Genomic DNA, 22355 nt, shown 5'->3' on the forward strand with positions numbered 1-22355 from the left:
CAAAATAGTTTATTTTCAAGGAAAATCAAAATAAAATTTTGATCTTCAAATCCCAGCCCACCCATTCTCCATCATGCTCATTTTCTTAGTCCTTAGTATAGATGTGGAATATCTTCACAGCTCACTTAGCCTTGGATCAAAGTGAACTTGCCTAGGTCCTGAAAAGCAATAGAAATCTAATCAATGATTTTTATCCTTGGTATATACTTTGTGAGAAGAATCAGTTATTAGTAATTTCTAGATCTTACTAGTGTCAGTGGTTGATATAATCCAGCTGTTGAAACTTGTGATATAGGATTTGAGGGGACTCCCTTGCCCCAGCTGCCCAAGTGAAGAAAAAAAAAGAGAACGAGAAAGTATATAATTTCCATGTAAATAAATAAGTGAAGAAACGCCCAGATGAGTTTGACTCCCTCCTTTGCATCTCTACTACCCATGCCCCTTTAACAGTGGGGTCAGTTGCCAGAGCATGGCCTTCTGGGACTGAATTCAAGATGTGAAGTCGCAGGAATTAGCTGTTACTGCTTGAGGGACAGAAGCTTGAAGCTGTCATCCAGGATGGACCTCCTGTTGCGTCGTAGCTTTCTTTGCCGATGCTGATACCAGACCACACCACCAAGAGCCAGAGCAATGAGCAGGAGAATGGCACTCATAGAAATTAAAACAGAAGCCAACATATCAATATTCTTTATGGGAATACGCATGCCCAGCATCCTGACATTGCCTTCTCCAATGTCTCTGAGGAATGTTGCTGAAATGGAATAAGAGAAAAATGGGAAACCTGAGCTGAAGAGTATTATAATGGGATACCATTTGCAACCAACTCCTGGGAAAGAAGAAGTAACTCCATCAAAACTGAACAGAGGAACTGCTCCTATCCCTAAAGAGACCAGCTGATAAAGATGGATTTATAGGTTTCAGAGAATTAGTCTGGCAGGATGTCACAGCTGAGAAAGCCCTTAGGAATCACTGAGGTCTGGATACACAACCTCCCCCCCCCCTTCAAGGAAAGAACTAAAACAGAGTAGAAAGAACCTTGATGTATTTCTTCAATTATATAAAAGCTTGTAATATAAAAATAATAGTAAAAGGAATTGGATTTGACATGCGTGTTTCCAGGGGATAGAATCAGGAGTAATGAGTAGTCTCCAGAGAGGCAGTTTGATTCAATCATCTAGCTTATCAATGCTCAATTTGACTATTAGACCATAACAACTGCCTCTCATTGTGCTGGTCTCACTTCTTTGGGTCGTGATAAAACACTGATGTCACATTGATCTTCCTAGGTGAAATGATCTGATTGTCTTAGCTCCTGGCATACAGACTTTTGCTGATTTCCAATTAACCTACAAAGTAAAGCTCAGAAACAATGTAGACATTCCAACTCTCACAGTCAGGCTCTAACTTACCTTTCTAGTTTTCTTTTCTAACTAGCCACAGGAACTCATTCTTCGTTTCCCAGAATATGTGACTCTCTTTCCAAGACTTTCTGAACACTCTTTCACCCTCTTCATCTTTTTGTCCCCATCTTAAATGTTATACAGTTCTCTGCAAACCTTTCTTCAATTTAGCTGGTCAATTATTGGTCCTTTCTTCTGTGTTCTCAAAGTATTTCTAGTTTGTATTGCCACAATTTACCTGCCTGGGCCAAGTGAACTAATCTCCCTCACTTCTGGACTTGTCTCCTGTTTTATAAATGGTGAAAGACCATAGTTATCTAAGAGTTTTATTGTGAGATTTAAGTGAATACATTTATAGGATATTTAGCATAGCACCTGGAAGATACCAAATGTGCAATAACTGATAGCTGTTTATTTTTGCCCCCTTTTACAATGTACACCAGCAGTGTATTGTTTTTGTGTCTCATTACATTTCTAGACACAAATCTCCTGGAGAGTAATGAGTGTGTCTTACTTGTTTTGGTGTCCCTGGAACTCAGCACATGTTTGATAAATATATAAATGGATGAGTGAACATCTTAAAGAACTGAGAAAAGATGAAATATAATGAGTTCAAATGGAAGCTGGAAAAACAGCCTAGCTCTGAGCCTGCATTCTACCAGTTACTCTTCTTGTGACCTTGGACAAATTACCTTCCATCTCTGTTTCTCATGTAGAAAATTACTGGGTTTTATTAGACCAACAATTTTTGAAATTTGTTTTATCCCATTGCAGAACCTTTCTAACAAGTAAAAGTTTATGAGTATGTATGTACACAGAGATATGTATTATGTATATCCAAATATACACACAAAAATATGTGTGTATATATACAAATACACTCATATGTATGTTCAGCATTCCGCTTTTTCAGCTTTAATTTACTTTTCCCCAATCCCTCCAAGACATACCCTAGTCCCCTGGTTGACAATTTATAGGATACTTTGGGAGATTATTAGTACTTTTGCAAATGTAACTGAAAAAATCTCCAGACTAAAATGATGATCTCTAACATCTCTTCTAGCTCTCATAATTTTCTGTGTCTTTCTCAGTCCAGGTACAAATGGTATGAGGGAGAGTGAAAGCACTGTTTGGACCTAGTTTAGGTAGGACAAGAATTTTTACTTTTTTGAAGGGTAGAAATGGTTGGTTCCAAAGAGTCAATTATTTGGTATTCTATAGATGCAAGAATTAAAATAGCTGATGCATACTGGTATGTGTACTAGTTTCATACTGTCTCTGTAATTTATGTCTGTTTATAGCTCCTTCATGTCCAACCCAGTGAAACACTGAATTTTCTTCCCCTTCACACATTACATGGGAAGCTAAGATAGCAAACCTTTAACTGGAGATGAGGCTGTTTTCCTTATCATAAGAGGCTGGTTTTAGGGGTCAGAGACAATAAACCTGCTTAGGGAAGCTGAACTTTGAGTTCTTAGCTTGTAAGATTTCTTTTAGAAATCTCAGGATGCTTCTTGCTAGTACTGTAGTCCACCTTTTGGTTAGTGAATCTCATCTTCTAGAGGTACTATTTCTCCCCTCAAGTACATACTACATATAACTACCCAGTTTATGCATTATTCTTCTTACCTTTTCCAATCTCTTTGGTGGTGGTGGTGATAGTGCTTATATGTTCTGAAAAAAAAATAAGCTCATTAGTTTGTTATTCTTCCTACCAATCCACAGATTTGCTGTGGGCATTGGCATTGGTTACAATAATTTTCTGAGGTATCCTAAGAAAAATGAAGGTACCTGGAATTAACTACCTTATGGTCAAAGTCAACATTGGTATATGGATTTGATTTTGAGTAGTGACAAAAATATAAGCAAAAAACATAGGCTTACAAGTCCGTAAGTCATCCCTCTGCCATTATGTAAATATTTCTTGATACTTCCTATCCACATTCTTATTTCTTTGTCATCCATTCCCACCCTCCATTCAGGAAAGCTCCTTGGAAAAACTACATCCCTACATATTAAACCTCTTCTCAGAACACTTCTTCCTCTTCTGTTCTGGCTTTAATGAGGCTGAGCACTTCTCTGAGGACTATGTTTCTTTTATATCCTCTCAATACTGCTTTGAGATCATTGTTCCTCCTTTTTTTGGTAAATATATATATCTCTTTTGAGGCTTATGTTATTTGGCTAGAAAACCCACAACCATTTTTGTCACTGTTACCTAGTAGTTCTTTTCATTCATGGAAGTCTTTGGTACCTGGCTTAGTCTTCCTCTTCCTCAATTCCCACCATTCACCACTTAAGCTTCATAGTTTCAGGATCTTTTAACTCCCAATAACTTTTGTATCTATTCTTATTCTATCAAAGACTACCATGGCAACATGGTAGTTGGACTTGTTATTCAGAACTGTTCCATCTCAGAAATATAAAATCTAGTAACAGCCTCCTATTTCTTCAATGCTTTACTGCTATTTATTCCATTTAACCAGTTATACTCACGTCTTAAAGATCTCTAGCTCCTGGATCCGTCTATTTTTTCCCAAACTATTAGCTTCATCCTGTCTTTTTTTCCCCCATTCCTGGTCTGGCTAGACTCTATGGTCTATCACTTCAACTACTAACTTACCAAGAATGTTAGAATCATCTACCAAAACCACAGTAACTGTGCTTTCCCTGTGTTTTCTGATTTACTGAATATTGGTGGAGAAAAATCATGTAATTGTAAGTATCAGTATTCTTTGTGTCCAACTTTAAGCCCTCAATGCTGCCTGCCAATAATTAATTTATTTTTCATCACTCAGAGTAAACTTTGTTTTCCTATCTCCCAGAATGGTTATTTCAAACCTTAGCCCACTATCTTCAAGTTCCTAATCCTACCAACTATCCTTCACTCTCAGCAGATGACTCTGTCTCCTCTCTTACAACGGAAGCAGAGACCATAAAACTGAAATATTCTTTCTGACAAGCGCCTCACCCTAATTTAAATATTGATCATTTTCTTTTCTGTCTTTTCTCCCCTTTGAATAATCAAACAAATGTAAAACTTACTCCAGTCTAACTTTTTCATTTTAGCTCCAGTTTTCATCCCCTGTTTCCTCATCAGGAACTTTGTTTCAATAATTAGTCCTTTCTTCCCTATCCATTTTCAACTATTCCCTCTGGTTGGCCAGTTAGTACATATGTAGTTGGAGCAATATTGAATTAGACTCTTGTGAGGTATAAACAAACAAAAACACAAATAGCTGAGCTTTATGGGTTGGCTCATTGTCAGAGATATGAGCTGTCCTTTTCCATGGAGATTCACTGATGATATGTATTGTGAGTTTATTAAATCATCTAGATTTTGGATGGCTCGTTATTATACATAGATAAAAATCTGTTGTCCTGAATCTATAGCATCTCGACAACACATCAATTAATCACTTGACTTTGGTTCTAAGGACTGACAAAACACAACAAAGAATTCTGTGAACCTGTCTGTGTAGTAAGGAATAGTACTAGAGTAATAATTTGAAGCCACATTTTAGCACTATGGGTTACTAGAGAACAAAATTTTTCTAAGATACAGGGTATCATAATGGACAGTTTCTCCTTCCCTGAGGGTAAATAGCAGAGTTGTATTCTCTACACTGGTTTGATAAGCTTGTTTGAATGCCCAAAGACATTTTAAAACTTTCTATTTCTGCTCATAGAGTTCAAATGACTGGAAATCCTAGACTCAGGTCAAGAGGCTCTTAAACAATTAATGACCCAAAGACACAAAGTCCATGGCAGCCGAACCTTCTATGTTCTTGGTGAACAAAATTGGTTGGTAAATAAATTACTCCAGCCATTCACTCTCCATATAAAAATATAAGGCAAAAATGTTTTTTCACCCTTGGTAGCAACTCTTTCTGGGATGAGATGTAATTGAAGGCCAGTATATCCACGTAGCATTAGACCAAGTTGTTCTAAGACAGAAAGAACCTTTTCATATGCCCCACAAAACAAATCAATTAAGAGATGACTATTATAATTATATTAATTCTTTTTTTAAAGGAAGGACTCATTTGTCAGATTTCTTGAAACAGCACTTCTAATGAATCTTACAATAACAAATTTGTAGTCAAATGAAATATATTTCAAAGGGAGCATATCTATGCTAATAATCAATGCATAGACCCTAGTGATGGGTCTATCCATGTAGACCCATCAGGTTGGGTTAACCCATGTAAAATCAATAGGTGTCAAAATAATTAGGAGGAGGCAGGAGCAAGGGGACAATGGAAAACGAGAAATGTTAGTTGGGAGAACACCTGGGTGAGGTATCCTCTGTCTTATATCCTGGTTCTTCTGGGATCTGAAAGAAAGGTGCAATTGGTTTCTGGGGATTAATTGTAGGCTACATAAAGTGCTTGAAGTTATCCAGTCTTGGGAGGTTAGACCTTACCTTTTTGGGACAAGACAGTAAAGAGGGTTTCCATGCCAGCATGGACATGATCAGAAACATGGCAGTGCATCAGCCATGTCCCGGGGTTGCTGGCTACCATCTCCACAACCTCAAAGGTCCCTGGGAACAGATCCACCACATCTGCCCGGTAGCTCTCTCCATTCTGCCAAAAGATTGGGGGTGAAGGAGAAGAAATGAAGGGTAAAGAGATAATCTCAGGGTTTATAGAAGCTAAAAAGCTTAAATATCACAATCAGGGACATGGGACTCCAAGATTCATAGATTCATAGATTAGATTACTGCTCTCTAGAGCAGCTTAAAGAGCTGACTTTATTCACCATCCTTATAAACTCATCCACACAAACTAAATCAACAAAAGAGACCCTCTTCCTACTTTTCCTTAAAGTGTTTCAAAGTAAAAACATTCAGGTTTCAAAAAAATAAAAAATAAAAAAAAACATTCAGGTTTCCTCTGGGAGCTAAAATTAGTATCTCATACTTTTCAGCAGGCTGAAATCTGAGGAATTTGGCTTAAGCCTTGACTCCTAGGAAGGAATCAAATATTTCCTTTAGAAACTGAACTCAATTTAGATTCCCCTCCATGCTATTACCTTTATCATACTTCTATATCTTTAATTCTATATCAGTGCCTTCAACTCTGTGCTCTTCCCCTAAGACTAAATCTTTTTCAAAACCTACATGTTGTTCCATGTAGCTCCTGAACTGAAGTTCTTCTTATAATGGATTAAGAAATTTCATAGATTCTGAGAAATCACTCTGAACTTTCTTGCCCTTAGGAGCATTGTTCACTATCTCTTCAGTCCTTGTCTGAGATCCAATTACATAAAGATTTCTTCAATCTACTTATACCGTAAATGAGCTACTCATTTTTTTTCTATACTAGAAGGGAAAGTTAAGGACTAGAGGGAAATAACTGACCCTGGAATACACGATCAAACTAGAATCCCCAGCACAATTCTCCACGTACAAGACCTTTCTTCTTTTAACTAATATCTTGTTCCTTAAGAAGCTGTTACCTTCTTCCTTAATGATATTCAAAGCATTCCTCTAATCACCCTTGAGGTACTCAGCCATTTTCTAGCTCACCCGATATAGGAAGCTCTCTGCATGGAAGTGGACAGTGTGTAGGTCAATATCTTGGCCCATGGCCAGCATATACCAGGCCACTCGTTCTCCTTGGTACATGGTGAGCCCCCTGAGGTTGCTGTAGAGCTTTCCATTAATGGCTGTAAAAAAAAAAAAGTCTTATATCTCTCATTTTTACACCCCATTTCCACTAGGAAGTCCCTATCATGCCTGATGATAGCAATAACTTCTTAACTTTTCTGATCTCGGGATCCCTGGGTGGCACAGCGGTTTAGCGCCTGCCTTTGGCCCAGGGCGCGATCCTGGAGACCCGGGATCGAATCCCATGTCGGGCTCCCAGTGCATGGAGCCTGCTTCTTCCTCTGCCTATGTCTCTGCCTCTCTCTCTCTCTCTCTCTGTGTGTGACTATCATAAATAAATAAAAATTTTAAAAAAACTTTTCTGATCTCTATTCCATTTGTCTCCCTAGAGTCTATCTTACACATTGGGGTTATCAGAGTGGTCTTTCTAAATAACTAATCTGACCAGGTCGTTCTACTGTGTAAAACACTATAATAGTTCCCTCCTGCTTAAAAGATCAAGACCATGGCTCCTTACTTCAGCCAATAAGGTCCTTGCAAATATAATCCCAAACCACTTTCCCATACTCATCTCCCATTATCTAACACATTTATTCAAATTAAAGTGTTTTATTCACCATACTCCATATGTCCCCATATGCATGTTCTTTGTGTCCTTCCTCATGCTTCTGATCTTTCCCCCTAGAAATACTGCTTTCTTTCATTCATCTTTTCAAAGCCCAGTCACCTTATCCAAGAACACTTCCTTCATCTTTTTAGTACCTTTCATTCCCTGCATCACCTACTACAGAACCCCTCCAATATTGTTTGTGCTACTATTTGGAACTCATCAGAAACTCCTTTCTACACTTACTTATCTTTCAACTTGTGGAAGCTCATATCCCCAACTAGACTATTGATTCATAGTAAGCAAGAAGTGAATGTATGTACTATACTAATATAGTTTCCTTATATTCTTCATAGCACCCAGCAGACATCTTAGCCTATAATACATCCTAACTAAAAAAGGATTTGTCATGTTCTTGGAATTAATAATGATATTAATGCATTATCTGTTTCTTCCCAGGCCACATCCGATGCTCTAAAGACAATGAACTACCTATAGCCATATTAATTCACATTATCAGGACTATGTCCAGGACACATTCTTGTTCCCCTCATGTTTTCATGGAGGGAAAGTAATTTTTATTCTACACTCCAAGAGGGGAAATAGTGAAAGGAACATTTGTAGCCTGTCTCTGTGTTTACCCCAACCAAATTGTGAATTTGATAAAAAGGAACTAAAATTGCTCAACTCCACCCCCTCCAAATATTTTGTCTCTTAAATCAGTCTGACCACATAAAAGAATACAAATGGATTTACTACTCCATTATAGAGAAGATTCTACCCCTGCAAAGGGGAGGGCAGGTGTTATTTATGTCAATGTCAGGGTAGAAAATCTATCCACTGCAGGGGCAGTATTAGCAAGTCCATTTAGTTTCAGAAATAATTCAGTTTTCTAATTAACCTTCTTAGTAACCTCATATTTGATTTCAGAATATCTATCTTTTAAAAAAATTAATTGCTCTAGGAATCTGGAAGAGAAGGGAAGGATATATTATTTATTTTCCCTCAGACCCCAATATTGCCTTTCTGTCTCCAGTACCAGCATTCAGAAAGTGATAAACAAAATACCTGATAAGTAAGTAGATGGACTGATACCTGAAGAGTTTGGATGAATGAAGACATAAACAGATAAAAATTGGCATTAGCCAAACAAATGGTTATGTGTAAGGTGTAATTGTGCTCTAATTCCCTTTTACTCCTGAGAAACTTATTTCTCTGATTTGACAGGAGCTAAAAAGTTCACATTGTCATTTGTGAATCTTCTATTCCAATGTGAATCACTTACAACTCCATCAAGGGGAAATAGCTAAAATCTATGTGACAATGAGATACTAATTTTGACTTCCTTTGGAGTCACTATCAAAGCTGCACCTTATTCTCAGTTGAGGTCAAAGAAATATTGCACTAGAAAGGATGGTGAGAAATCACTTTATACATTTCAATATATTTAAGTTCTCACTCTTATTTGAGATTTTCTCTTGTTTGTGAAATGATACACAGATCTCTGAAACAAAGGAAGGCATGGATGTAAAATTTCTTCCCAAATCCATCCATGCATCAAAAAGCTCTTCATTGTATGTAGTATAAATCCAGCATTCTACTCTATGAGGCTGTCTCCTCCAATGCTTCCATTTGTAAATTGAAACTTTGCTTTTAATATCAACTAAAAGACAAGTTGTCCTTCATCTATCTATATTGGAATCTATTGAGAAAGTAGATCCCAGATCCAGAGTGGTAAAGAAATACCATGATATTGAGAAATTAAACTCAGGATTTTAAAGCAAAGGAGTCATTAGCAGCCAACTCACAAGGTACATTGAAGGTCATAAATGTCCATCTTCCTTTCCTAGTGTGTTAAGATATGCTGGTATCACCACAATAACTTTATAGAGTTAGCCTCTTACTTTATGGGCAACCTGATCCAATGTGGACTACTTATCTGCTTTTTTGTATATAAATGCACAATAAAAGGAGACACTTCTTTTAATTTGTCACTTATCACCTTACTACCTTCCTTCCATCCTTTCAAGAATTATGCTGCCTTAGGTAGTGATGGGCCTATCATATACCCCCATGCAACCTATGGGGAGTTCTTTGGAAGAGGGATAGGTTCTTTTCTACAGACCATGCATTTTATTGCTCTCCAGAAAAGTATCATCCTGTAGGTTAACATGGTCTGGCTCCTGGGGCCCATGGGTTGCTACATTCTCTTCCAGATACCAAGACTGGTTCTCATCAAAGATCAAGAATAACAAAGCAAATTCTCGGTCCATGTCATTCCGTCCTCCATAGGGCTCCAGGGTGCCCTTTCGGCAGATGGTCAAGGGTCCAACCAAGCCACTATACATGTCCTGAAAATGGGAGGAAGGAGGATATAGTAAACAACATGGAGTTACTCCTGAATAGCAGTGCTTTATAGGGTGCCAGGCTGGCATCCAAGTCTACTTTGCTCAGTAATTTTTCATAACGTCTTACATTTTTAAGGATCTCCACTATATAAAGTACATGCACATGCCATTGTGGTGCCTTCCCCAGGTACCCTTTTATCATCTCCTCCAAGGAGAAGTAATCACTTTCTCATACATCTCCCATAGCCCTTTCTATTATATAGCTCTCTCTCTCTCTCTCTCTTTGAATATATATATATTATCTTTATCATCTAAAACACCAGGTAAAATGTCTAAAATATAGTAGTCTTTCAATAAATGATTGCTGACAACTGGCTGTGAAGAGTTGGCTAGGTAAATAAATTCATTTTTCAGATGAGTAAACAGGGAGATAATGACTCATCTAAAGTCACTCCAAAGGCAAAAGTGAACCAAATTTGGGGCTAAAACTTCAATCTCTTGACAACCAATCTTAGACTTTTTAAATGAGAGCATACTGACTTACAGGATCCAAGAAAAAGAAACTAAGAGGAAACCTTTAAGACAAATATGTGGTGTTACCTATTCCCTTCATCCCTCCCTCTATTAAAATAAGCCCCATATTTGAGAAGTTTTCCCCAAACTCTGGGATCCAGTATTTCAGGACTGGGCTCTGCCATTTATGAGACTCACCTCCAGGAAACCAATATTGTCTTTACCTTGATGGGATCCACTGCAGAATAATAGATCCAGGAAACACAAGCAGAATCATTGGGCCCTGGGCCAGATCTTTCTGGGATGTTCCATTGGTAAGTGAGAACCTCACCTAGGAAGGGTAATAGGGATCTCCAGTTGGGCCACATCAAATTTTTTCCCAATTTTCAGGCCCCCCAAGGGCCTGTGGTGGGTAAGCCTCAGTATCTTAAAGATCTTTTTCCATTATTTTCATGCCAAGTCTCCATTTTATTTTTGTGACTTTGCTTTTCTTCCTCCTGAGACACCCTCAGCCTCTCTTCTGCCATCCATATCTGTAAAAGCCCAGATCCAATCCTTTGGTAAAGTGGTTCTAAACCTCTTCTCTCTGCTTATAATGCCCTGCCTCCTTTCTTTTTTTGGCTCTGTTTCGTTATCCTTTTCCTGTTGCTGCCTCCTACGTTCAGCTGTTTCCCCAAGGCTCTGTGTCTAGTCCCCTATTTATCTTTTCATACTCTCCCCATGGAAATTTTTAATTACCTTCTGGTGTTAATTATGATTTATACATTGAAGACTCTTAAATACTTAACCAGACCTCCCTTGCCATTAAGCTCCGATCTGAAATTTTTAATTAGATACTGGGCATCTTTTGAAGATTGTTCTGACAACATATCAAAAACTGATTTTTTTCTGAATTCACCTCCCTCCTTTGAAAAAAGAACCTGTTTACTTAATCTGTGCTCCCAGTATCTAGTAATTACATCAAAACCTTCCTACTTATCCAGACTCAAAACTTTAGTCTTCTTTGTCTTCCCAGGTTTGCACACTCCAAATGCAACTAAATAATAAATTCCACTGATTATACCTTGTTGGGAGTGGTCCCGCAGTGCGAGGCAAGGTTCCAAGTTGAGCCAAAGCTCCTTGTCGTCCCTAGCCAACCCGCAGTCCTGCGGCGCGAGGCAGGGTTCTGGGTTGAGCAAAGGCTCCTTGTCATACCTGGCCAACCTGCTGGGGCTGCACCTAGCTCTTCCTCCTTATGGAAGTAAATGTACATATTTGTTTCTCCTTTAAAATGTTATCGAGACAAGTTCCCATAAAGTAAGCAAGAAGGTGGCCTGACACATGACCGCCTTGGCAGACATTATTTAATAAACAAACCTCACTGTTTAGTCTATATGTGGCCTTCATGCTCTATTGCCTAAACAAATAACAGGTGTTAGTTTTTAAAAACAATGTATGTTTGTGCGTGAGATGTACTTCTCCTTAAAGAAATAAGCTGCCTGCTTACGGAGGCTATATAAACTCTACATGCAAAAATAAAGCTTGTCCATTGCAGCCATCAGCTGCATGGAACCTCCTATCCCATGAAATTTTAGTCTCTTGTTTCTTTCTCATCCCCTTGCCCTCGGTTCCTGAATCCGGACCTTCTCGCGCGGGCCGCGACAATACCTCTACAATATATTGCATTGCCATGCTCTCCTCTTTCCAATTCCCAATAATACTACTCTAGTATATGCCCTTATTTTCTCAAAGGGACTATTACAAAACCTCCTAACATGTTTCTCTGCCTCCAAATTTTGTCCTTTCCTAATTGTCTTCTAACTGATGCCATATTAATTTTTATAACAGTTTTGAGATATACTTTTCATACCACGCAGCTCACACATTAAAAGTGTACAATTCAATGAGTTTTAGCATATTCACAGGATTTTTAAAATCATCACAATCAATTTTTGAAAGATCATTACCACTAAAAAATAAAATATCTTCACTCTTTAGCCATCATTCTCTAATCACCCACTCACCCAATCTTTGGACAACCCTAATCTACTTTATGTCTCTATAGATTCACCCATTTTTAGTATTTTATACAAATTCAATTATAGGATGTCAGCAAGTTGGTAGACTAAGGAGGTCTCAATGCTCATTTACTCCCACAATAACAACAAAAATAAGGAATAAACAACTATATGCCCACAAAATAACTCTAAGAGAGCTTCAGAATATAATGAAGAAATTTTAGCAATCAACAGGGCAAAAACCTGAACATGGCCATATTTAAAAAGTGTAGGAAGTATCTTACCTATATCATCCCAGTCTGGCACAGATGGCACCAAGGGGGAACACCCATGGTGGAAAAGAAAAGGTGGACCCCAACAGCCCTCACCACCAGGGAGTCTTTCTTGGCACTGACCCCAGCCAACTGAGTTACCTGGAGTCCATGCCATTCTGCCATTTCTACAAGAAAGAATCATTACCACTCTGCTCCAACCCAAGAGGTTGTAGCTTATCTGTCCCACCAGAGGAGCTGCAATCATCTTGTCTCCCAAGAAGGAGCCTTCATTGCCCTACCATTAAGGAGCCACTGCCAATCTTCCTTCCTCACAAGGAGTCACAGGCTATTTGCTTCCAATTCCACAAGGAGTAATTGTTGCTGTGTTTCCTCAGAGAAGGAGGTGCTACTGCTATACTCCCTTAGGAGACACCAGCATTGCATACCCGCAAGAAGAAGCTGCTACCACTCTAGGACTCACACCCAGAAAAAAATGCTGCTCTTCTGGTTTATCCCTCGGAGGAAGAACCATCAGTTTTGCATTTTCCAGGAGACGGAGCTGTTGTTTCTCTGTCTTACCCTAGAAGGAGCTTCTAGTGCTCCACAAACCCCACCAAGAAGAAACTGCTTTAACTCCCCACCTTAAGAGCCATAGGCACTGTTCTCCCAGAAGGAGCTACTAAAATCCTCAAAACACCTAAGAAGGATCCACTTATGGCCTGTCTCCCCACAATGAGACACTATCTCTGTGTTCTCCCAAAGTAGGAGCCACTACTGCACTGATCCTCTACAAAAGGAGCTGCTATTTCTGAGCCCCCAAAAGTAGCCAGCTCTGCTATGGCTACCTTACTCAAAAGGAACCATTGCTGCTCCACTCCATCTAGAAGTAGTTGCCACTTTTCACTTTCTTAATGGTGTACTGTGAAGCACATTTTTTTTCAATTTTGAGGAAGTCCAATTTATTTATTATTTAGTCACTTGTGCTTTTAGTGTTGTATCTAAGAAACTATTTTCTAATTCAAGGCACAAATTTTCATGTTTTCTTTTAAAATTTTTGTAGCTTTGGCTCTTACATTTAGATGTTTGATCCATTTTGAGTTAGTGTTTTTATATGGTGAGAGGTTGGGTGTCCAACTCCATTGTTTACCATGTAGATATCTATGTCTCAGCACCATTTTTTGAAAAGACTATTATTTCTCCATTAAAAAGTCTTGGAACGCTTGTTAAAAATTGACCATAAATAATAGTGAAAGGGAATACAGGGGGAAAGGAGGAAAAATAAGTGGGAAATATCAGAAAGGGAGACAGAACATGGAAGACTCCTAACTCTGGGAAACGAACTAGGGGTGGTGGAAGGGGAGGTGGGCGGGGGGGGGGTGACTGGGTGGCGAGCACTGAGGTGGGCACTTGATGGGATGAGCACTGTGTGTTATTCTGTATGTTGGCAAATTTAACACCAATAAAAATAAATTTATTATTTAAAAAAATAAAAATAAAACAAATAAAATAAAATAAAATCTTTAACAGAGAAAAAAATAAAATAAAAATTGACCATAAACAGACGCTGGGACACCTGCACCCCGATGTTTCTAGCAGCAATGCCCACAATAGCCAAACTGTGGAAGAAACCTCGGTGTCCATCGAAAGATGAATGGATAAAGAAGATGTGGTTTATGTATACAATGGAATATTACTCAGCTATTAGAAATGACAAATACCCACCATTTGCTTCAACGTGGATGGAACTGGAGGGTATTATGCTGAGTGAAATGAGTCAATCTGAGAAGGGCAAACATTATATGTTCTCATTCATTTGGGGAATATAAATAATAGTGAAAGGGGATATAAGGGAAGGAAGAAGAAGTGTGTGGGAAATATCAGAAAGGGAGACAGAACATAAAGACTCCTAACTCTGGGAAACAAACTAGGGGTGGTGGAAAGGGAGGAGGGCGGAGGGTGGGGGTGAATGGGTGACAGGCACTGAGGGGGGCACTTGACGGGATGAGCACTGGGTGTTATTCTGTATGTTGGCAAATTGAACACCAATAAAAAATAAATTTATTACAAAAAAATAAATAAATAAAAAGTGAAAAAAAATTGACCATAAATACAAGGGCCTATTTCTGTACTCTCAATTCTATTTCATTAATTTATGTATCTTTGTGCCATTACCACACAGTCTTGATTATTATAGCTTAAAATTAAGTTTTGAAATTGGTACGTGTAAGTTCTCCAACCTTGTTACTCTTTTCGAAGGTTGTTTTGCTGTGTGATATCAATCTTTCCCAAACCTCTCTTTGTTCATGTAATTATTCTGTTCAAAATTTTAATGGGTCCCTTAAACCTAAAGAATGAAGTCCAAACACTATCCAAGCAACCAAGCCCTTTCTAACTCAGCCCTGGCTTATCTTTTAGCCTTATTTCTTACCTTTCCTACTTCTACAAAACAGACACTGGACAAACTTTACTAATTATTTACCTTTGAGCATATCCCATACTTTCACAGCTCTGTACTTTGATCATGTTATTCTCTTTACCTAAATCATCCTCCAATCTCTCCATTGGGTTTTAGACTACTTCATTCAACTGTCTACCTGACACTTAAATTTGTCTAATTTTCATCTCAAACTCATAAAAAAGTATATCTTTGACTTCTCTCTCAAATGTCCTCCTCTTATTTCAGTAAATAATGAAACCAGGGGATCCCTGGGTGGCACAGCGGTTTGGCGCCTGCCTTTGGCCCGGGGCACGATCCTGGAGACCCGGGATCGAATCCCACGTCGGGCTCCCGGTGCATGGAGCCTGCTTCTCCCTCTGCCTGTGTCTCTGCCTCTCTCTCTCTCTCTCTCTCTCTCTCTCTCTCGGACTATCATAAATAAATAAAAAATTAAAAAAAAGAAAAAATAATGAAACCAGTTGTTGAAGCCAGAAGTCAGGATCTATCTTTTATTATTTTCTTCCATACCCATCATCAAGTTCTGAAAGATCTACCTCAGAAATATATCCCTTATCCATCCATTTCTATTTGTCTCCATTGCTACTATCCTAATCTAGACCATTATCTTCAATCACCTAAATAACCATAGTAGATATCTAAATGGTTCCTCTCATAACAGATGCTCCACATAAAAACAAATGTAATCTTTTAAAATATAAAGTGGACAATGACACACCCTGTAAAAGCTTTGCATTATAATCAACAATGAAATAAAACCTCTTGATTACTATGGATTGTAATGCTTTATGTAATATTTTCGTTGATCTCTCCAAACTCATTTCCTACTTTTATCCATATTACTCAGTATTCTACAACTATACTGCCTCCTTCTTACTCCTCAAACATAATTAAATTATCCCTATATCAAGCTATTTTTACATGTGGTTCAAGCTGTTCTGAACTTTTCTTAATATGTCTCTCATTTCCATGTATCATTCAAGTATTAGTCCAAACATCACTTCTTCAGAAGGGCCTTTTCTGACCATAGTAGCCAAGCTTTCACCTTTGTAACCAGAATACATAAAGAACACTCAAGTCAACAATATGAAAACAAAGAACCTGGGCAGCCTGGGGTATGATTCTGGAGACCCGGGATCGAGTTCCATATCGGGCTCCCTGCATGGAGCCTGCTTCTGCCTCTGCCTGCATCTCTGCCTCTTCTTTCTCTCTCTGTGTCTCTATGAATAAATAAGTAAAAAAAAATCTTTAAACAGAAAAAGAAGAAAACAAGCAACCTAATTAAAAAATGGGAACGTTTTTGAAAAGAAACTTGACTCCTTTGAACTCTAAGGAGCAGGAAGGTGGTGGTGGAGTAGGAGAATCAGCCCATGAACACAATGAGATAACTATCAAATCAACATAAATAACCCAGACAATGACCTGAAGTCTGACAGAATAGAATCCACAACTAAAAGGAGAGAAGAGGCCACATCAAAGAAGGTAGGAAGTGTGGAAACGAGGTTAAGAGGAAAACTGGATCACCGCTGCTGTGGAGGTGGGAGAAGGATAAGACAGAGAGGAGCACATAGGGAATTAAAAGGAGAACATTTCCCCAAAGCCATTGACTTGGAAAATGAAAAGGGTTGAATTTATTTATTCATTCATTCATTCATTCATTCATGAGAGACATAGAGAGAGGCAGAGACACAGGCAGAAGGAGAAGCAGGCTCCCTGTGGGGAGCTGTGGAAGCCGAAAAAAAATTGGAGCCACTCCACTATGAGTTTAACATTGGCACGAGCACAGCCATTTTAATTTCAGCAGCCATCTCAGGTCACGGTGGCCAGGAACTGAACTCTAAGCTACTCCAGTTACAGGCAAAATCACAAAGCATGCCCTTATTGGAATAAGGAAGCAAGAGCTTGTGAAACCTCTTTACTGGAAATTCTCACACCCCCTCCCTTACTTAAAAACCCCACCTTACCCCTAGACCAGCCCATAAAAAACCCAGCTGTAACCCACCTCAGGGTCCAAGTCCCTGCTCTGCTGTGATGGGTATACTTGGACCCAAGCTCGAGCTTGTTAATAAACCGTTGTGTTCTTGCATCAGTGTCAGCTCCTTAGTGGTTTCTCAGATTTGCAATCTTGGACACAACATTTGGGGGCTTGTCTGGGATCCAAGAGACCCCCAGGGCCCCATCCGGAGGGTCCCATGAATGGTGAGTGCACTCAACTTTTTCCACCTTTTGTGTACATATTTTCTGAGAGCTCTATATTGTATTTTCACCTGTAGGGATTCCAATCTGTATTAGGTCAACATCGGCTTAGGCAGACGTGCTGGCAGGCCATCGACCTGGGGTCTTGAGGAAACATCCCTTGCCCCCGCCAGGAGGACAGAGTCCTCATCTGTAAGGAGGACGGAAGACCTCATCTGTAAGGAGGGCCGACTGCCAGCCCTTTGGTTTACATTCTGTTTTGTCTCCGCGGCCACACTGGAATGTTTGTGTTACTGTGTCTTTGTTAACTGTCATAACTGTCTGTGCCTTGGTGTGGACTGGGGACATAATGGGGCAGACACAAACCACCCCCGTCTCTTATGCTCTCCCACTTCTCGGACGTTAGGGAAAGAGCTCATAATCTGAGCATAGACATAAGGAGAGGGAAATTTCAGACTTAACTGCTTATCAGAATGGCCAACCTTTGACGCAGGATGGCCCCAAGAAGGAAATTTCTACCTACCTATTATCTTAGAGGTTAAGGCTGTGATCTTCAGGGATAAACCAGAGGGCCACCCTGACCAGGTGCCCTACATCCTGGCTTGGCAGGACATGATGAAGAATCCCCCTTCTTGGTTAAAACTATTTTTACCCCCTAAAGCAGGACCTACCAAGATTCTAGCCCTGTGAAAGGCCGAGAAGGAGACTGACTCTAAGACCAAAAAGCCCCTTTATCCGGTCTTGCAGGATTCCTCCCTGAAGGACCTGATTCTCCCACCACCCTACCCAACGCCCTCTTGCCCTTCCACTGCCCCCCCATCAGAGGCACTGGGGGCTGCTGCAGAAGGGGCGCCACCCCTCCCTGACGAGGGAGTTCCTGTGTACAGCCAGCAGCAGGGACTCGCAGACGGACCCACTGGGCAGCCCCACCCCCTAATACGGGGCGGCAGCGGACTCCACCGCCCTTCCCCTCTGTGCCATGGGACCCCCCAGTGAGACTGGAAGACAGCCATTGTTATATTGGCCATTCTCCACCAGTGATTTATATAATTGGAAAACCCAGAATGCAAAGTTCTCTGATAATTCAAAAGATCTAATCGGGCTTTTAGATCCTGTTCTCTTTACCCACCAGCCTACTTGGGATGACTGCCAACAGCTCTTGCAGATTCTCTTCACCACCGAAGAGAGAGAACAAATTCAGTTGGAAGCTCGAAGTCTGTTCTGGGAGAGGACAGACAGCCAACTCAAAACCCGGACCTCATAAATGCTGCCTTCCCCTTATCCCGCCCTACCTGGGACTACAACTTGACTGAAGGTAAGGAGAGACTCCGGGTCTACCACCAGACTAATGGCAGGTCTCAAGGCTGCCACGTGCAAGCCTACAAATCTGGCCAAGGTATATGATGTAAGACAAGGTAAGAATGAGAGTTCAGCAGCCTTCTAAGAGAGAATCATAGAGGCTTTTAGGCAGTACATCCCTATGAACCCAGAAGCCCCAGAAACAAAGGCCGCAATTATCATGGCTTTTGTTATCCAGGCCACACCAGACATCAAAAGAAAATTGCAAAGAGTAGAGAGACTAGGAGAAAAGAACTTGCAGGACTTAATAATAGTAGCAGAAAAAGTTTATAGTAATAGAGAAAGTCCTGAGGAGCAACAAACTAAACTAAGCAACTGGCAGACCTGAAACCTGGCCAAGATCCTGCTGGCCACAATCATGGATGACCCACAGGAAAAACAAAGGCACCTCAAGAAGCTAGCTTCAGGGACAGCTTGCCTTTAGCACCCAAGAGCCAAGACCTTTTCACCTTTGAATGGACGGACAATCACCTGGACAGCTCACCTGGACTCAACTGCCACAAGGATTCAAAAATTCACCAACCATCTTCAATGAGGCCTTACATGAAGACTTGGGTGAGTTCCGTTCTGACAACCCTCATTTGACCTTATTGCAATATGTAGATGATATCCTGTTGGTGGTGGAGGACCAGGACACATGCCTACGAGGCACCAAGGACTTGCTCCAGAACATAGCAGCTCTAGGATACCAGGCCTTAGCTAAAAAAGCCCAGATCTGCAGAACAGAGGTGAGCTACCTAGGATACAAATTAAATGATGGACAAAGATGGTTGATGGATGCACGGAAGGAAACCGTCCTGAGGATCCCAGAGCTGCAAACTGTTCACCAGGTATGTGAATTCCTGGGGTCAGCAGGGTTCTGTCAATTATGGATTCCGTGTTTTTCCAAGATGGCCAGACCCCTCTATGAGGCCACCAGGCATCAGCAAAATTTTGAATAGACAGAGGCCATGAACAAAGCCTTTAATGACCTTAAACAGGCATTGCTGTCTGCCCCGGCTCTCGGGTTGCCCAACCTAACCAAGCCCTTCTACCTGTATGTGGACAGGAAAGACGGGGTGGCAAAAGGGGTCCTTGTCAGTACACAGGTCCCTGGAAGAGACCCATAGCCTATCTCTCTCTGTGACCAAAAAGGTGGTCACAGTGGCTGTTGGATGGCCCCCATGCTTAAAAATTATTGCTGCGGTGGCCACTATGTTCAAGGACGCAGACAAGCTGGCCATGGGGCAAGAACTGCATGTTACCACCCCACATGTTATTGAAGGGGTACTCAAACAGCCCCTAGACTGCTAGATCAGCAATGCCTGTCTGACCCATTATCAGAACCTACTGTTAAACCCCACCAGAATTTTATTCAAACCGCTGACAACCCTAAATCTGGCAACGCTACTCCCTAACCCAGAATGGGATCCCCCTCTGCATGACTGTCAAGAAATTTTGGCACAGGTACACGGAATCAGAGCTGATCTCTAGGACCAGCCACTGCCGAATATAGATGCCACGTGGTATACAGACGGCAGCAGTTTTGTCTGAGAAGGAATCAGATAGGCCGGGGGAGCCATAACCATGGAAATGGAGACCATCTGGGCAGAGCCATTGGCAGCCAGAACATCAGCCCAACAGGCAGAAATGATCACACTGGCCAAAGCACTAACCATGGGAGAAGGTAAACAAATAAACATTTACACAGACAGCAGGTACACTTTCACCACTGCTCATATCCACAGAGCCTTTTACAGAGAAAGAGGGCTTCTGACAGCAGAAGGAAAGACTATTAAAAACAAAACAGAAGGGATTAGACTTAGTCTTCCAAAACAGGGAGGGTTATATGCTGCTTTAAATGAAGAATGCTGTTTCTACACTGACCACTCAGGGATAGTCCGAGAATCTATGGCAAAGGTCAGGGAAGGTTTGGCTAAGCAAAAACGAGAACAAGAACAACAACAAGATTGGTTCGAATCCTGCTTCAATCATTCCCCCTGGCTCACTACCTTGTTGTCCACCCTAGCCAGGCCCCTCATAATCCTCCTCCTTCTCCTCACTTTCAGGATCTGCATTATCAACAAGTTAATAACATTGGTCAAAGACAGAAATAGTACAGATCAACTAATGATACTTAGGAATACCTACCACTGGACCTTGATACTGAAACCAACCTGGACCCATGATTGGGTCCTTCCTTAGGTTCTTCTGAGAGGGGGAAATATGGAGGCTAAAAAAATTGGAGCAACTCCACTAGGAGTTTAACATTGGCACAAGTACAGCCATTTTAGTTTCGGCAGCCATCTCAGGTCACCGTGACCAGGAACTGAACTCCAAGCTACTCCAGTTACAGGCAAAATCACAAAGCACGCCCTTATCGGAATAAGGAAGCAAGAGCTTGTGAAACCTCTTTACTGGAAATTCTCACACCCCCTCCCTTACTTAAAAACCCCACCTTACCCCTAGACCAGCCCATAAAAAACTCAGCTGTAACCCACCTCAGGGTCCAAGTCCCTGCTCCGCTGTGATGGGTATACTTGGACCCAAGCTCAAGCTTGTTAATAAACCCTTGTGTTCTTGCATCAGTGTCAGCTCCTTGGTGGTTTCTCAGATTTGCAATCTTGGGCACAACAGAGCCTGAGGCGGGAACTGATCCCAGGACCCCAGGATCATGACCAGAGCCAAAGGCAGACGTTCAACCACTGAGCCACCCAGGTGCCCCAAGAAGGGTTGAATTTTGTGAGTTTCAGCAATCACCCAGGCAAACAGCCTTGTGCTTCAAAGGTCAGTGGGCTTGGTGGGGGTAGAGCCTGGAGGGCACTGCACTGATCCTGTAAAGAAGGAAAAATAGCGGAGGCGGGGCAAGATGGTGGAAGAGTAGGTTCCCCAAGTCACCTGTCCCCACCAACTTATCTAGATAACTTTCAAATCATCCTGAAAACCTACGAATTTGGCCTGAGATTTAAAGAGAGAACAGCTGGAATGCTACAGGGAGAAGAGTTCACACTTCTATCAAGGTAGGAAGACAGAAAAAAATAAAGAAATAAAGAAGCATCCAAAAGGGAGGGGCCTCCACAAGGAAACGGGCTAAGACTGGGCAGAGAGAGCCCCCAGGACAGGAAAGCCCAGTCCCAGATATGCAGGAACTTTACAAATCTTCCCAGAAGGAAAGGCACTCACACAGAGCTCGGGAAGGATCCCAGGAGGGGCAGTGATGACCTCAGGCCCCCAGGGGAACTAACAGAGGAACTGCGCCCTGGGGAGAGTGCCCGCAGGCCCAGCTCCCTAAAGGGCTGGAGCGGAAGCCCAGCAGGGCCTAGGGAGCAGCTTGGGCGGTGGCCAAGGTGGCGGCTACCCATGGAGGGAGCTGTGCTGCCCCAGGAGCAGCTCAAGCAGAGGCTCCCTGCACAGGGAGCTACACGGCCCCAGGAGCACGATTTTCAGCAGTGCAGGCCCCTGAGCCAAGGGTGCCAGGGGACACAGCCAAAAATCCGGCGCTCCCCCTGGGATAGGCAGAGGCCAGGAGGACACAGGACAGCAAGGATGCTCCTGCCACCTGGCGGGCCCAATCTGTGTGAATCAACTCCCCCTGCCCCGGGAGCATCCAGGCCCCTGCAGACTGGGAGCTGA

At 41.3% G+C, this 22355-nt stretch overlaps 1 protein-coding gene across 6 annotated transcripts in view; it reads right to left on the reverse strand.

Annotated features, from left to right (window-relative positions):
* Window positions 1-237: 237 nt before the first annotated feature.
* The window catches only part of HEPH (hephaestin), a 95448-nt gene continuing 73330 nt past the window's right edge, over window positions 238-22355 (reverse strand). For 4 of the 6 annotated variants that reach the window (XM_055338424.1, XM_055338421.1, XM_055338425.1 and 1 more), the window contains 6 exons: window positions 10707-10813; window positions 9747-9972; window positions 6934-7073; window positions 5827-5989; window positions 3030-3074; window positions 238-751 (listed from right to left, as the gene is read on the reverse strand). In XM_055338424.1, coding sequence (XP_055194399.1) covers window positions 519-751; window positions 3030-3074; window positions 5827-5989; window positions 6934-7073; window positions 9747-9972; window positions 10707-10813 — 914 coding nt within the window. In that variant the 3' untranslated portion in view covers window positions 238-518. The remainder of the gene's footprint in view (window positions 752-3029; window positions 3075-5826; window positions 5990-6933; window positions 7074-9746; window positions 9973-10706; window positions 10814-22355) is intronic. The other 2 variants (XM_055338426.1, XM_055338423.1) reach the window with 1 other exon arrangement.

The sequence above is a fragment of the Nyctereutes procyonoides genome, unplaced genomic scaffold (genome assembly GCF_905146905.1).
Source record: "Nyctereutes procyonoides isolate TBG_1078 unplaced genomic scaffold, NYPRO_anot_genome, whole genome shotgun sequence".
NCBI lineage: Eukaryota > Metazoa > Chordata > Mammalia > Carnivora > Canidae > Nyctereutes > Nyctereutes procyonoides.